Source organism: Oncorhynchus mykiss, chromosome 10, assembly GCF_057628025.1.
Source record: "Oncorhynchus mykiss isolate SJ-2025 chromosome 10, ASM5762802v1, whole genome shotgun sequence".
Taxonomy (NCBI): domain Eukaryota; kingdom Metazoa; phylum Chordata; class Actinopteri; order Salmoniformes; family Salmonidae; genus Oncorhynchus; species Oncorhynchus mykiss.
In genome coordinates this window covers 36,096,013-36,112,844 of record NC_143031.1, presented here as the reverse complement: position 1 = coordinate 36,112,844, position 16,832 = coordinate 36,096,013, and the positions used below count along the sequence as shown (strand labels likewise).

General features: G+C 43.9%; 1 protein-coding gene across 6 annotated transcripts in view; it reads right to left on the bottom strand.

The window, feature by feature from the left end:
* The window catches only part of LOC110533760 (glutamate receptor 3), a 105,642-nt gene that overhangs the window by 64,158 nt on the left and 24,652 nt on the right, over positions 1 to 16,832 (bottom strand). For all 6 annotated transcript variants that reach the window (XR_016483685.1, XR_016483686.1, XM_090186503.1 and 3 more), the window contains exon 3: positions 3,527 to 3,766. Coding sequence is in view for 4 of the 6 variants with exons in the window: in XM_090186503.1 (XP_090042629.1) it covers positions 3,527 to 3,766 (240 nt within the window). In the remaining 2 variants the exon portion in view is untranslated. The remainder of the gene's footprint in view (positions 1 to 3,526; positions 3,767 to 16,832) is intronic.

Here is a 16,832-nt window from a genome sequence, read left to right as displayed (position 1 = left end):
CCCAGTGTCTCAGAGCCTAAGCAGAGCTTAGAGCCATGATGGGGTTAACCTCACTGGGATCCAGGAGAGTGGATTTGCATCCTTCACTATTACCATTTTCATGCCTTTTGTTGTTATTTCAAGCTTGAGAGGGGAAGGGACTAGACTCACTAGAGTTATGTATATGTTTCTTCCTTTGATTTCTTGGTTCCTTTTGTTTGGGTGTCTCTGTTCGGGTGTGTTTGATGGCTTTGTCATCAGTGATGGAGAAATCATCCCACTGGAATTTGAGAGCCTCCCCAACTTCAAAAAGCTTCCTCTTCTTTTTGTAACATGAAGTCCATATCAATGTTACCCAATAGTAAAGTGCCATTTAAAATGTCATTTTTAAAAGGTGGAATTTAGATGAGTGGTGATCACTGTAGAGCCTAAACACTATGTTCTGATCCACGTGGGGAACAGAACAGCGAAGGGTTGGTAGGAACAGGAGGAGCAGGAGGGCTCTCTAGCCTTTCTTGCCTCAGAGCAAACACAAGCTGTGTGTAAGGCATACACAGCACAGCATGTGGGGTAAGAATCCAAACGACAGTGGCTCAAGTGCCAATGTTGCTGTCAGCCAAAGGCCCATTGGACCGAAAATCCATTTCCTATGACACAAACACTGCAGCGACTTGATGGGGCTCTCCACTCCTGTCATCCGTTTGGCGGGTTGGAGTTATGTTTTTTCTTTACTGCTTTTTTGTCATGCTGTGGAAATGGGGAGTGTGTTACAGATGGTAGCGATCTAGCCCAGACACAGCAGGTGGAAGGGCCTCCATAAGTCAAGTAAAGCTGTAAGGGGCGAATCAGGAGGTACATGGAGGAAGGTTGATTGTGCCCGAGAGAGACAATAAACCCCGTAATCACCTTTCCTCCACCATAGCAGCCAACCAATTATCAGCTGGTACGGCCTGCCGCAGATACACAGACACTAAGAAACACTACCCATGTTTATGTTTCTGACAGGCAAACCCCAATTTCAAAGCAATTGGCACTTTTTTAATATGGTTTAGGAAGGGATAGAACATCTGGAACACCATGAAGAAAGGCTGTTAGCTATTACCATCTCAGTTAGGGTTGTGTGCTGTGGTGGTGAGGAGGGGAGATTTTTTTTAAACTACCGCTTTGAAATAAACCTATTCAATTATTTGAGAAAATATGTTAGAAGTGAGCAATCTTTTTTTCTAGTTGAAAGTTGAACAAAGTGGTTTGATGAGAACCATTGACAATCCTGTCAACGTGAGTGATGGATAAAGTACCCACCATACTGGAGTTAATGCAAGTCAGCAAGGAAACCTCTTGAACGCACTGTAAAAGCTGGCTCAATGTAGGCTTAAAAGCACTTTGAATGCACTCTATATAAACCAGTAAACGATCCCAATACAATTAATAGCCCTCCCCATCGCTATAAATCTAAAGTGGTATAGAATATGGTCTATTCTTTGAGAAAATACCTTATGTTTTGATAAAGCTCAATGGTATTGGTGTTAGGAACCTCCTATGTGCCACAGAGGATAAAGACTACAACTAAGATCTCCTATAGCCAGAGGAAGAAATGGAAAATGTTTTACACTTTAGCTTTACACTATAGTGAATGGTAAATAGTGGTTAGAGCATTGGGCCAGTAACCGAAAGGTTGCTGGATTGAATCCCAGAGCTGACAAGATAAAAATCTGTTGTTCTGACCCTGAACAAGGCAGTTAACCCACTGTTCCCTGGGCGCTAAAGACGTGGATGTCGATTAAGACAGCTCCCCGACCCTCTCTGATTCAGAGGGGTTGGGTTAAATGTGGAAGACACATTTCAGTTGAAGGCATTCAGTTGTACAACTGACTAGGTATCCCCCCCTTTCCCCTAAATGATACACAGGAGAGAAATGCTGTGTAATTGTTAGCCTCAGCCTTTTCTCCTACCAGCAGTATCTAATTACAGCAACAACATGGTACTGTAAACAGAATACCTGATCCAGTACAGTATGTCTCTCTCTACAGCCAGCTTTACAGTACAGTAACCTGGTCCTGTACAGTATGTCTCTCTCTACAGCCAGCTTTACAGTACAGTAAGTAGCCTGGTCCAGTACAGTATGTCTCTCTCTACAGCCAACTTTACAGTACAGTAGCCTGGTCCTGTACAGTATGTCTCTCTCTACAGCCAGCTTTACAGTATAGTAGCCTGATCAGTACAGTAGGTCTCTCTCTACAGCCAGCTTTACAGTACAGTAGCCTGGTCCTGTACAGTATGTCTATCTCTACAGCCAGCTTTACAGTACAGTAGCCTGGTCCAGTACAGTATGTATCTCTCTACAGCCAGCTTTACAGTACAGTAGCCTGGTCCAGTACAGTATGTCTCTCTCTACAGCCAGCTTTACAGTACAGTAGCCTGATCCAGTACAGTATGTCTCTCTCTACAGCCAGCTTTACAGTACAGTAGCCTGGTCCTGTACAGTATGTCTCTCTCTACAGCCAGCTTTACAGTACAGTAGCCTGGTCCTGTACAGTATGTCTCTCTCTACAGCCAGCTTTACAGTACAGTAGCCTGGTCCTGTACAGTATGTCTCTCTCTACAGCCAGCTTTACAGTACAGTATCCTGGTCCTGTACAGTATGTCTCTCTCTACAGCCAGCTTTACAGTACAGTAGCCTGGTCCTTTACAGTATGTCTCTCTCTACAGCCAGCTTTACAGTACAGTAGCCTGGTCCAGTACAGTATGTCTCTCTCTACAGCCATCTTTACAGTACAGTAGCCTGGTCCTGTACAGTATGTCTCTCTCTACAGCCAGCTTTACAGTACAGTAAGTAGCCTGGTCCAGTACAGTATGTCTCTCTCTACAGCCAGCTTTACAGTACAGTAGCCTGGTCCAGGACCAGGAATATCCCACCCTGACAGATTGGAGTGTCATTAGTGTTCTGTCTTAAGGCTGAACTCTCCAGATGTCGACCTTCACAGAGCAGGATGGAGACCTCTGCTAGCTCCCTCCATCAGCCTGTGGCTGCTGCTGGGGTACAGTGGAGAGGGAAAGGGGGGGGGGGGCATGAAGGACGTGTAAAAGTCACATTGTGTTGTGGCTCCTTTATATAATCCAATTACAGTCTAAATGATATTCAGAGGATTAGAGGCTGGTAGCGTATTGACTCTGAGGGAGCTCGTACAGCACAGCAACAGTCACACAGACAGGAACGTCACCTGCCTTGGACTCATTTACTGAAGCAGCCAGGGGCCTGTTTAATGTGGAAGCCAAGGAAAAGCCTCCAGACACTAAAGCACTTTAGGCATCATTACAGGCCCAGATTTAAAGCTTTTAGATCACTCTTAAAATGAGGACTGGGGATCAGAGGATTTCCACACTGAGGGGAAATAATTATATACTTCATGGCTTAATGTGAGGTGACATGGGTGGAGGAGAGAGGAGCTATGGCTTTACCAGAGAGCCTCTTTGTACAGTATAGTACAGTATCTCATGTGTGTTCCAATGCAATGTCTGTCAGACTGTTAGCCAGGCTGTTTCTTACCCCTCTCGGTGTCATAGAGGTAGACAAACTTCTCCCACTTGTAGTGGGCCAGCAGGCTGAGGACAGCTCCCCGAAGAGGAGGCCTCATCTGGATGACAAACTGCACGTCGGCATCGGCGGGGAAGCTGGGTGTGATGAAGGAGGTGTGCAGAGCCCCACAGAATGAGGTCAGCGTGTTCATGGACTTCTGGTCGTAGAAGCCGAAGATGGCGTACACTCCTCTGGAGAACTGGGAGCAGACTGGACAAACAGACAGACAAACAGACAGAGCAGTCAGTTCTGGGTCGGAACATAGTCAACCTAGAAAGACAAACAGTCTGTTTGAGTAAGTTCAGGTGAGGGCCAGAACTCAGAACACAGTCAACCAAACAGGTTGGTTAGGATTAGGACACAGTCAATCAAGCCTCCAGGCAGACCACAAGCAGACAAATGAAGTAATCTCTTCCCACATTCAGACATCCAGGTGAACTACACACATAGTCCAATAAGGCCATATCTCTCCCTGCAGTCATAGAACATTACACATAGCCTGACATTTATTTATTCATTTATTGACTGAGAACACATTCTCATTTACAGCAATGACCTGGGGAATAGTTACAGGGGAGTAGAGTGGGGATGAATGAGCCAATTAGAAGCTGGGGATGATTAGGTGGCCATGATGCTATGTGGGTTGGAAATTTAGCCAGGACACCGGTGTTAACACCCCTACTCTTACGATAAGTGCCATGGGATCTTTAGTGACCAGAGTCAAGACACCTGTTTAACGTCCCATCCGAAAGAAGGCCCTCTACAGAGGGGATTGTCCCCAATCACTGCCCTGGGGCATGGGGATATATTTTTGGGGGACCAGAGGAAAGAGTGCCTCCTCCAACATGATCAGATCTCAAAATAATAGCTACCAAGCAGAGAGAGAGAGAGAGAGAGAGAGAGAATGGATGAATCAGAATATTGTAGAATGTAGATGTGATGGTGGAGTAATAGAGAATTCAAGGGAGTTCATGTGTAGAAGATGAACTATTACTTGTAAGGTTGTGAAGAAGCATTAATCTATATAACTAGGAAAATAAATGGTGACTATTTGAATAAATGACAGCCGTGTGGGATGTGCGTTCCCATGGCAGTGCTCTCTGCCTCTCTGTGCCCTTCACTTCTCCTTGGACTCAATGTATCTGCTTGGTTAATCAACTAGAACTAATGGGGGAAATCAGTGCACCGGCCACTGCTCTTAATGGACAAATACCTCCTACCACCATGCAGGACGCAGGCAGGCGTTGTTGCAGCATAGGGCTGTGCTCGCTGGTCGCTGCAGTATAAATTGATTTATAAGAAGCTGCTATATAGGGCCATCTGTGGGGCTGATGAAAATTAGCTCTGGCTATAAACACTATGTACAATGCACCGTGTACTTGGTCTAACAAGGTGTAGATATTAGATTTTTACACAACAAATAGGTGAACAAACCTCTCTTGGGAATGTACAAACGTTTTTAAACAAGCTCCTATGTCCCTCCTTATCTCTGTCTCCTATAAATGTTTGTTTTAAGTGGAGTGGACATTTGTGAACCCTGAATAACAACTCTACTGATAACAACTCCACTGTCCCACACCATCTGGCTGATTCCTCAAGCGCTTTGCCCTGCGTGGACTGTGCTCCTCCTCTCCCCTCTTCACCTGACTGACTTCTTTATTAGAAAATGAACATGTTGCTGAAAGTGTTCGTTTTTTTTCACAGGGTGGTCTGCTCTTGTTTTCAGCATGCAAAATTAGAAAATGAAAGAAACAACCATTGAAAAGGAATGCAGTACTAGAGCTTGTCGAATAAATAGGGGCCTAACCCTCAAATAAATCTCTTGGAAGCCTTGAAACACCACAGCATTGTTGCTGCATAAAACTAGAAAGACTGACCTTTGGAGTGGATTGGTAAAAAGAGAACAGTCTGGAGACACACCTGACTCATTTCACGCTTCTGTGATCTTCCAGTATTATTTTCAAGTTCAATGCTGCATGTTACACAACACTGGTTTAAAGGCATCTCAGCATCTTTCCTCCATCAAGCCAACCATTCACTACACATTTCTCTACCCGTCTATCATGCTTCAATTCAACCACTTATCCATCCATCAATGAATCATCCCTCCCTCCATCCATCCGTTCATGGCCTTCCCCTTTGGTCTGTGCACACATCAGATGGATGTGTTTGTTCTGGGGCCAGGGGCAACACCAGCATAATGACTCTACTACAGCAGGTGTATGTCTGTGTGAAGGTAAAGCATTCCATCTGCTTGGAATAACTAGTGACAGATGAGGCTGAAACTACTGCATGTGGCAGGAATTGACATGAGGCTGTTGTGGCATTGTTTCATAGTCTAATCATATAATGTTTTTCTGCAGGCTTGAAGTACCTTTTTTAATTGAATGTGTTCTCCTCCCTCTGCCTTTGAAGAGGCTTAAGAGATAGGCATATAAGAAAATGTCAGAGTAGATTCCCATGCACTGCTAGTCCTCATATACAGTACCACAGCCTCTCTTAAAGCCAGCCCATGGCCTAAACAATAACAACCACACACTCCTTAGCTTACAAACCTGACATACCACAGACCTGATATATTGACTAATACACACATGCAACTGAGACACATTTATTTTTAAAGACAACCAATTCCAAGTCTATGAATTTTGACTCAAGACAAAGACTGTTTTCTCCACTACATACCAAGGGAGCCAGGCTCTGGTGATAAAAAAATAGAATCCCTTCCAAGCCCTGGTTTTCAATGCACGGAAAATATTGGATTTGTAATTTTCCACAGCAAAGGGGAGGCTTTAACTCATGCTATCAATACATGCTGTAGCATGGAACAGCCACATCATAATAATGCAGTGCTAGCATGTTTGCTGCACAAAACTATAATAGCTGCTGTTTCATCAAGGTTAAATATAGCCCCAATTCTCCTTCTGCACTAATGAGATCATACATCTGGCTCCGGGAGTGGACTAACTGCTGGTATAACAGCATCATCTGGGCTCCGGGAGTGGACTAACTGCTGGTATAACAGCATCATCTGGGCTCCGGGAGTGGACTAACCTCTGGTATAACAGCATCATCTGGGCTCCGGGAGTGGACTAACTGCTGGTATAACAGCATCATCTGGGCTCCGGGAGTGGACTAACTGCTGGTATAACAGCATCATCTGGGCTCCGGGAGTGGACTAACCTCTGGTATAACAGCATCATCTGGGCTCCGGGAGTGGACTAACTGCTGGTATAACAGCATCATCTGGGCTCCGGGAGTGGACTAGCTGCTGGTATAACAGCATCATCTGCGCTCCGGCAGTGGACTAACCTCTGGTATAACAGCATCATCTGGGCTCGGGAGTGGACTAACCTCTGGTATAACAGCATCATCTGGGCTCCGGGAGTGGACTAGCTGCTGGTATAACAGCATCATCTGGGCTCCGGGAGTGGACTAACTGCTGGTATAACAGCATCATCTGGGCTCCGGGAGTGGACTAACCTCTGGTATAACAGCATAATCTGGGCTCCGGGAGTGGACTAGCTGCTGGTATAACAGCATCATCTGGGCTCCGGGAGTGGACTAACTGCTGGTATAACAGCATCATCTGGGCTCCGGGAGTGGACTAACCTCTGGTATAACAGCATCATCTGGGCTCCGGGAGTGGACTAACCTCTGGTATAACAGCATCATCTGGGCTCCGGGAGTGGACTAGCTGCTGGTATAACAGCATCATCTGGGCTCCGGGAGTAGACTAACCTCTGGTATAACAGCATCATCTGGGGTCTGGGAGTGGACTAACCTCTGGTATAACAGCATCTTCTGGGCTCCGGGAGTGGACTAGCTGCTGGTATAACAGCATCATCTGGGGGAGTGGACTAACCTCTGGTATAACAGCATCATCTGGGCTCGGGAGTGGACTAGCTGCTGGTATAACAGCATCATCTGGGCTCGGGAGTGGACTAGCTGCTGGTATAACAGCATCATCTGGGCTCCGGGAGTGGACTAGCTGCTGGTATAACAGCATCATCTGGGCTCGGGAGTGGACTAGCTGCTGGTATAACAGCATCATCTGGGCTCCGGGAGTGGACTAACCTCTGGTATAACAGCATCATCTGGGCTCGGGAGTGGACTAGCTGCTGGTATAACAGCATCATCTGGGCTCGGGAGTGGACTAGCTGCTGGTATAACAGCATCATCTGGGCTCGGGAGTGGACTAGCTGCTGGTATAACAGCATCCCTGTGATCATGGCCTGGTCTGGCAATGGGGATGCACAACACTTTCTTTATTACAGGAGTGAATCAAAGCCCCTGGTAACAGGCCCTGTTCTACTGTTCTAGGGTAAATCACAGCTCTGTTCTATATGCTCACTAGCCTGGTAGCCATCTCTGTTCAGCTATTACATTCCACTCCTTGCCACTCCTGTCATTAGACAAAGAGACTGGCCTTTCAGCAGTATTCAAATATGACTATTCTATCATTAATGAGCTCAAGGAGATGGGAGGATTTGATCCTGATTCGATAACCCTCAATTCAACATCTATTCCACGTTGGTTCAATGTAATTTCATTGAAATGTGCCCAGTGGGAGCTATCATCCAATCACAATTTTATACAAATTAGACTGATAGGAAAACGTTCTAACTTAATTCATACATTTGATTGGAAACATTCTAACATTGGGCATTTTTTAATACATTTGATTGTAAAAACGTGGGGAGTACAGAAAATTCCCCTTTATTGCATTTTTACCACCAGCCACTGTGAGCACAACATTGTCAACGCTGTAGCCTATTTTATATCCATCAAGCAAGAGCAAGGCAAGGTGCCTCTTTCCTCGAATATATAAAAAAAATTATTGATCAAGCGACCTATCTATATTGCTACTTCTGGGACACGAATTGGGCTAGGATATTGGTTCAAGGGCTTTAAGGGACTGAACGTCATGTGTAATAAGGGTTACATGGAGAAAATAGGACCTCTCTGAAATGAAAATGAATGGCCCTCTCTTCAGCCAAATATATTTTACTTAAACCCTCCCTGAACGCTTGAAAGAAAACAAGTGACCCTCCCCTATACCCAAAATAATCATTAAAACAAAGTGGATAGCACAGAACACCGTTTACCCTCATTTCATGGACAGACCAGAGCCTTAGATATGCAGTTTTAGAAACTCTTCTTCGTCCTGTCAGCATTACATGGCAATGTAGGAATTTCGATAGCGCACAGGGCTGTGGGCCAGAAGGTTGTGCAGGTTCACAGACCACCACGGACAAGAGTAGGGGTGGAAAGATCTCCTTTACAGTCAAAGCATTGCATGAATCTATCATCGTATTTACAGGTCCGACAAAAAAAATGCCCTTTAGAAATATTTAAGGCAATTCTACTTATTTTTTACATACTAGCAGAATTTTTTTACTAGCACACATATTACCGGAATTACAGGCTAAGAATGGAAAGGGAGATAGGCCTGTGTTCATAGTACCATATTTGTCCAATGACAAATAAGTGTATCTTGTTTGCAATTAAACTGTCCCTGTTTTGAAATAATTAAATCTGAGACGTCATTAGGAATCTGAGCATGGTACTTTTAAAAGTTAGGTCTACCTTCCATCCCAGACAGTAGGCCTACCTTCCATCCCAGACAGTAGGCCTACCTTCCATCCCAGACAGTAGGCCTACCTTCCATCTCAGACAGTAGGCCTACCTTCCATCCCAGACAGTAGTTCTACCTTCCATCCCAGACAGTAGGCCTACCTTCCATCCTAGACAGTAGGCCTACCTCCCATCCCAGACAGTAGGCCTACCTTCCATCCCAGACAGTAGTTCTACCTTCCATCCCAGACAGTAGGCCTACCTTCCATCCTAGACAGTAGGCCTACCTCCCATCCTAGACAGTAGGCCTACATTCCATCCCAGACAGTAGGCCTACCTTCCATCCCAGACAGTAGGCCTACCTTTCATCCCAGACAGTAGGCCTACCTTCCATCCCAGACAGTAGGCCAACCTCCCATCCCAGACAGTAGGCCTACCTTCCATCCCAGACAGTAGGCCTACCTTCCATCCCAGACACTAGGCCTACGTTCCATCCCAGACAGTAGGCCTACCTTCCATCCCAGACAGTAGGCCTACCTCCCATCCCAGAGAGTAGGTCTACCTCCCATCCCAGACAGTAGGTCTACCTCCCATCCCAGACAGTAGGCCTACCTCCCATCCCAGACAGTAGGTCTACCTCCCATCCCAGACAGTAGGTCTACCTTCCATCCCAGACAGTAGGCCTATCTTCCATCCCAGACAGTAGGCCTACCTTCCATCCCAGACAGTAGGCCTACCTTCCATCCCAGACAGTAGGTCTACCTCCCATCCCAGACAGTAGGTCTACCTTCCATCCCAGACAGTAGGCCTACCTCCCATCCCAGAGAGTAGGTCTACCTCCCATCCCAGACAGTAGGTCTACCTCCCATCCCAGACAGTAGGCCTACCTCCCATCCCAGACAGTAGGTCTACCTCCCATCCCAGACAGTAGGTCTACCTTCCATCCCAGACAGTAGGCCTATCTTCCATCCCAGACAGTAGGCCTACCAATGCAGAGAAATTAAAGCTTTAACTGCTGGCTACTCTTCTTCCATACCCAACAAGAGAAGGTCACACAGAAGTGTTGCCCTAAAAGCTGTCTGAGTTTAAACATATTCTATTGTACGGAAAAGCTTAATCAATTGATAGTGACAGAATTTGATTACTTCCCAAGCAAAGTCTTTTTTTTGTCTCCTGGCTATAGAAAGTTGTAGCTCAGCCTCAATGTTAAAGAAACAAAACAATGATATCCCCATATGCATCGGAGTCACGTCTTTTCTGAGTATTTTACTGCTTGTTTCTAGCATAAAGTATCACGGACCAAAGCACTGTCATAGATCACTTTATATAATCTGATATTTTTTATTTTCTTCAAAATATTGAGCTAACAAGGGGTAGGCCTGTGCATTTTGCCATTTTCTTAAATAAAAGGTAGGCCTATGGCATTCCCTCTCATACCCCCTCAATTCGAGTTTTGGTTTTAACTTAACAGCCCTTCACTGACACGGAGGTGGGCTATTTAAAGAGAGCATGGTGGGTGGAGGAATTGGCCAACTAATCTATGTACAAGTGCCTTCAGAAGGTATTCATACCCTTCGACTTATTCCACATTGTGTTGTGTTACGGCCTGAATTCAAAGTGGATTAGGTAGATGTTTTCCTATCTACACACAATACCTCATAATGACAAAGTGAAAACATGTTATGATAAATGTTTGTAAATGTATTGAAAATTAAATGAATACATATCTAATTTACATAGGTATTCACACCCCTGAGTGAAATCACCTTTGGCAGTGATTACAGCTTTGAGTCTTTCTGGGTTATATTTTGCCAGTGCTTAGCTCCATTTTGTTCTTATTCTGAAAATCTCCCAGTCCTAACGATTACAAGCATACCCATAACATTTGAGTAATTTAGCAGACACTCTTATCCATACTTACAGTAGTGAGTGCATACATTTTCATACTTTTCTTTTTTTCATACTGGTCCCCATGGGAATCAAACCCACAATTCTGGCGTTGTAAACACCATGCTCTACCAACTGAGATACACAGGAACACATGATGCAGTCACCATTATGCTTGACAATATGCAAACTGATACTCAGTAATGCGTTGTATTGGATTTACCCCAAGCATAACACTTTGTATTCAAGACAAAAAGTTAATGGCATAACATGTTTGTTTTGCCATATTACTGTCTTTTTGAAAACAGGATGCATGTTTTGGAATATTTTTCATTCTGTACAGGCTTCCTTCTTTTCACTCTGTCATTTAGGTTAGTATTGTGGAGTAACGACGATTTTGTTGATCCATCCCCAGTTGACCTCATGGTGAAATGTCCTTCCTCTCCAGCAACTGAGTTAGGAAGGACGCCTGTATGTTTGTAGTGACTGGGTGTATTGATACACCATCCAATGTGTAATTAATAACTTCACTATGCTCAAATGGATATTCAATGTCTGCTTTTTGTTTTACACCCATCTACCAATAGTGCCCTTCTTTGCGAACCATTGGAAAACCTCCCTTGTCTTCGTGGTTAGATCTGTGTTTTGAAGTTCACCTTACAGATACTTGTATGTGCGGGGTACAGAGATGATGTAGTCATTCAAAACTCATGTTTAAACACTATTATTGCACACAGAGTCCATGCAACTTATTATGTGACTTGTTAAGCACATTTTTACACCATGCAACTTATTATGTGACTTGTTAAGCACATTTTTTTATTCCTGAACTTATTTAGGCTTGCCATAACAAAGGGGTTGAATACTTATTGACTCAAGACATTTCAGCATTTCATCTTTTATTAATTTGTAAAAACTTATTTTGAGAAACATAGTAACACTTTGACATTATGGGGTATTGTGTGTAGGCCAGTGACAAAAATTATTTCATGTAGGCTTTATGTGGAAAAAGTCAAGGGGTGTGAATACTTTTTGAAGGCACTGTACATAGCAGCCTAAAGCCTAATTTCGTCTGTCAAACAGGTAAGCCTACCTTGTATTTCTTACATAGGAAGAAATAGGCTCAAACACAAACTCCTCTTGTTGTTAGCAAAGTCTAAATAAAATGAAGACTGTTGAAATGAATTATGCCTACTCGAATTTGCCTACTTTCAGCACCATGAGCTGTCCATTTCCGTTTGATTGTACCGGCGGCTGCTGCTTCAAATTTCAATACCACAATGTAAATTACCAGAATCTGGCTTATTGTGAGGTCAATAACTCTGATAAATACAGTGCATTCGGAAAGTATTCAGACCCCTTGACTTTTCCCACATTTTGTTACGATACAGCCTTATTCTAAAATTGATTACATTTGGGGGGTTTTCCTCATCAATCGACACACAATACCCCATAATGACAAAGCAAAAATAGTATTCTATACAAATCTATACAAATCTATTATAAGTAAAAAACTGAAATATCACATTTACAACGATTATGTAAATGTATATCCATCCGTAAGAGGAATAGAGAGAGGACGGAAGAGAGAGAGAGGCCAGTGGAGATGCCAGCGGACGCGGAGATGCATGAATTACGCAAGGGAACAGTGAAGACAGAGATGTGTAAATTAAAAGTTAATTCATAGGCTGGGATATTAATCTTCCTTTCGTATGCTAGCCTATATATTAGCCCCAGCCTACTACAGTGAATTCAGGCGACCAACACCTGTGCTATGGTATGACAAAAACAATATTTTTTTCAGACGCATGTTTTCTGCTAATGAATTGAAGTTCAACACAGCCAAATGTGTCAGCTTAATTAAATGCGCAATAAAAAAGTATAGTGCTTAGGCATGTTTAATGATACACTGGCTGTAGACAACAGATCGCAAGGCAGGCAATCCCCGATTCCCCACTGAATTCCTTTTTGGAAATGACAAGTTCACTTTCTCATCCATAAACGCATATTAAGTGCACTGTCCAGAAGCCCACACCAGCAGGATGGGAGGCCTTTTCATTAGGAGGAAAGTCTACTGTGGATCGCGAAAATAATTTCCACAATTTAAATATTATGCCTATGGGGACACCTATACATTTGGCAGCAAAGCACGAGGGATCAGTGTAGCCTTTTATAGTTTAGACATGATGTTGAAATATCCTCACTCCTATAATAAAAAACAGCATGCTTCTGTCATAGACTCAATTTAATTAAAGAAATTACAGAGGGCATGAAAATAATTACAGGGGGCAGTTTGGAAAAACGAATGTCCATCAGAAAGTATCCTAAAGTAGCCTGTCTGGACTCCATCTTAATAAGAGAGGAGGGACTAATATTATACCTGAAATTAGCGTAACAAAATTGTAAAAATGTCATGATGATTAGCAAATGCAAGGAATGACGACAGGTGCCAGTTTTGCGTTTCTTCCCTCTCATAATGGGAGAGAAACTGAAGCAAAAGTAGTGTAAGGTTCTGTATTTATTTTCTTAGTCAAACATGTGTTCTGTTTCGTTGTGTTCTTGAACGTAGCCCTGTTTCTTTGTGTTCTTGAACGTAGCCCTGTCTTTAATTTTTGTTCATTGATTTCACCTGTGTTAGTTACTCACCTGGTCTCATCAGCTCCTTATTTAGTTCAGTTCATTCTGTTTGTGCCTTGGTGAGGTATTGTTTGTTTAGATTTTAAACTCAGCAACAAAAAAAAAGAAGTGTCCCCTTTTCAGGACCCTGTTTTCCGAAGATAATTTGTAAAAATGTAAATAACTTCACAGAACTTCTTTGTAAAGGGTTAACACTGTTTCCCATGCTTGTTCAATGAACCATAAACAGTTAATAAACATGCACCTGTGGAACGGTCGTTAAGACACTAACAGCTTACAGATGGTAGGCAATTAAGGTCACAGTTATGAAAACTTAGGACACTAAAGAGGCCTTTTTACTGACTCTGAAAAACACCAAAAGATAGATTCCCAGGGTCCCTGCTCATCTGTGTGTACATGCCTTAGGCATGCTCAAGGAGGCATAAGAACTGCAGATGTGGCCAGGGAAATAAATTGCAATGTCCGTACTGTGAGATGCCTAAGACAGTGTTACAGGGAGACAGGATGGACAGCTGATCGTTCTCGCAGTGGCAAACCACGTGTAACAACACCTGCACATGATCGGTACATCCGAACCTCACATCTGCGGGACAGGTACAGGATGGCAACAACAGCTGCCCGAGTTACACCAGGAATGCACAATCCCTCCATCAGTGCTCAGACTCTCAGCCTATTGCGGACAGAGGCTGGACTGAGGGCTTGTAGACCTGTTGTAAGGCATGTCCTCACCAGACATAACCGGCAGCAACATCGCCTATGGGCACAAACCCACTGTCGCTGGACCAGACAGAACTGGCAAAAAGTGCTCTTCACTGACGAGTCGTGGTTTTGTCTCACCAGGGGTGATGGTCGGATTCGCGTTTCTCGTCGAAGGAATGAGTGTTACACCGAGGCCTGTACTCTGGAGCGAGATCGATTTGGAGGTGGAGGGTCCGTTACGTTCTGGGGCGGTGTGTCACAGCATCATCGGACTGAGCTTGTTGTCATTGCACAGCGTTGATATTGCCTGCGTTACAGGGAAGACATCCTCCTCCCTCATGTGGTACCCTTCCTGCAGGCTCATCCTGACATGTCCCTCCAGCATCACAATGCCACCAGCCATACTGCTCATTCCGTGTGTGATTTCCTGCAAGACAGGGATGTCAGTGTTCTGCCATGGTCAGTGAAGAGCCCGGATCTCAATCCCATTGAGCACGTCTGGGACCTGTTGGATCGGAGGGTGAGGATTAGGGCCATTCCCCCTAGAAATGTCCGGGAACTTGCAGGTGCCTTGGTGGAAGAGTGGGTTAACATCTCACAGCAATAACGGGCAAATATGGTGCAGTCTATGAGGAGGAGATGTACTGCAGTACTTAATGCAGCTGGTGGCCACACCAGATACTGACTTACTTTTGATTTTGACCCCCCTTGTTCAGGGACACATAATTCAATTTCTGTTAGTCACATGTCTGTGGAACTTGTTCAGTTTGTCTCAGTTGTTAAATCTTATGTTCATACAAATATTTACACGTTAAGTTTGCACGTTTACTAAGCCTTTTCCTAGCTCATTTGTGAGAACCAGTTATAGCCTTCAGTCCTAGTTTTGATTTACCTGCCTGTTTGCCTACCGGTGTATGACCATTGCCTGCCTGTGAACACGATACCTGCCTTCTGCGAAGGAGAAATAAACACCTACCGCGCTCTGCGCGTGAATCTACATACAGTGCCTTGCGAAAGTATTCGGCCCCCTTGAACTTTGCGACCTTTTGCCACATTTCAGGCTTCAAACATAAAGATATAAAACTGTATTTTTTTGTGAAGAATCAACAACAAGTGGGACACAATCATGAAGTGGAACGACATTTATTGGATATTTCAAACTTTTTTAACAATCAAAAACTGAAAAATTGGGCGTGCAAAATTATTCAGCCCCCTTAAGTTAATACTTTGTAGCGCTACCTTTTGCTGTGATTACAGCTGTAAGTCGCTTGGGGTATGTCTATCAGTTTTGCACATCGAGAGACTGAATTTTTTTCCCATTCCTCCTTGCAAAACAGCTCGAGCTCAGTGAGGATGGATGGAGAGCATTTGTGAACAGCAGTTTTCAGTTCTTTACACAGATTCTCGATTGGATTCAGGTCTGGACTTTGACTTGGCCATTCTAAAACCTGGATATGTTTATTTTTGAACCATTCCATTGTAGATTTTGCTTTATGTTTTGGATCATTGTCTTGTTGGAAGATAAATCTCCGTCCCAGTCTCAGGTCTTATGGCAGACTCAATCAGGTTTTCTTCCAGAATGGTCCTGTATTTGGCTCCATCCATCTTCCCATCAATTTTAACCATCTTCCCTGTCCCTGCTGAAGAAAAGCAGGCCCAAACCATGATGCTGCTACCACCATGTTTGACAGTGTGGATGGTGTATTCAGCTGTGTTGCTTTTACGCCAAACATAACGTTTTGCATTGTTGCCAAAAAGTTCAATTTTGGTTTCATCTGACCAGAGCACCTTCTTCCACATGTTTGGTGTGTCTCCCAGGTGGCTTGTGGCAAACTTTAAACGACACTTTTTATGGATATCTTTAAGAAATGGCTTTCTTCTTGCCACTCTTCCATAAAGGCCAGATTTGTGCAATATACGACTGATTGTTGTCCTATGGACAGAGTCTCCCACCTCAGCTGTAGATCTCTGCAGTTCATCCAGAGTGATCATGGGCCTCTTGGCTGCATCTCTGATCAGTCTTCTCCTTGTATGAGCTGAAAGTTTAGAGGGACGGCCAGGTCTTGGTAGATTTGCAGTGGTCTGATACTCCTTCCATTTCAATATTATCGCTTGCACAGTGCTCCTTGGGATGTTTAAAGCTTGGGAAATCTTTTTGTATCCAAATCCGGCTTTAAACTTCTTCACAACAGTATCTCGGACCTGCCTGGTGTGTTCCTTGTTCTTCATGATGCTCTCTGCGCTTTTAACGGACCTCTGAGACTATCACAGTGCAGGTGCATTTATACGGAGACTTGATTACACACAGGTGGATTGTATTTATCATCATTAGTCATTTAGGTCAACATTGGATCATTCAGAGATCCTCACTGAACTTCTGGAGAGAGTTTGCTGCACTGAAAGTAAAGGGGCTGAATAATTTTGCACGCCCAATTTTTCAGTTCTTGATATGTTAAAAAAGTTTGAAATATCCAAT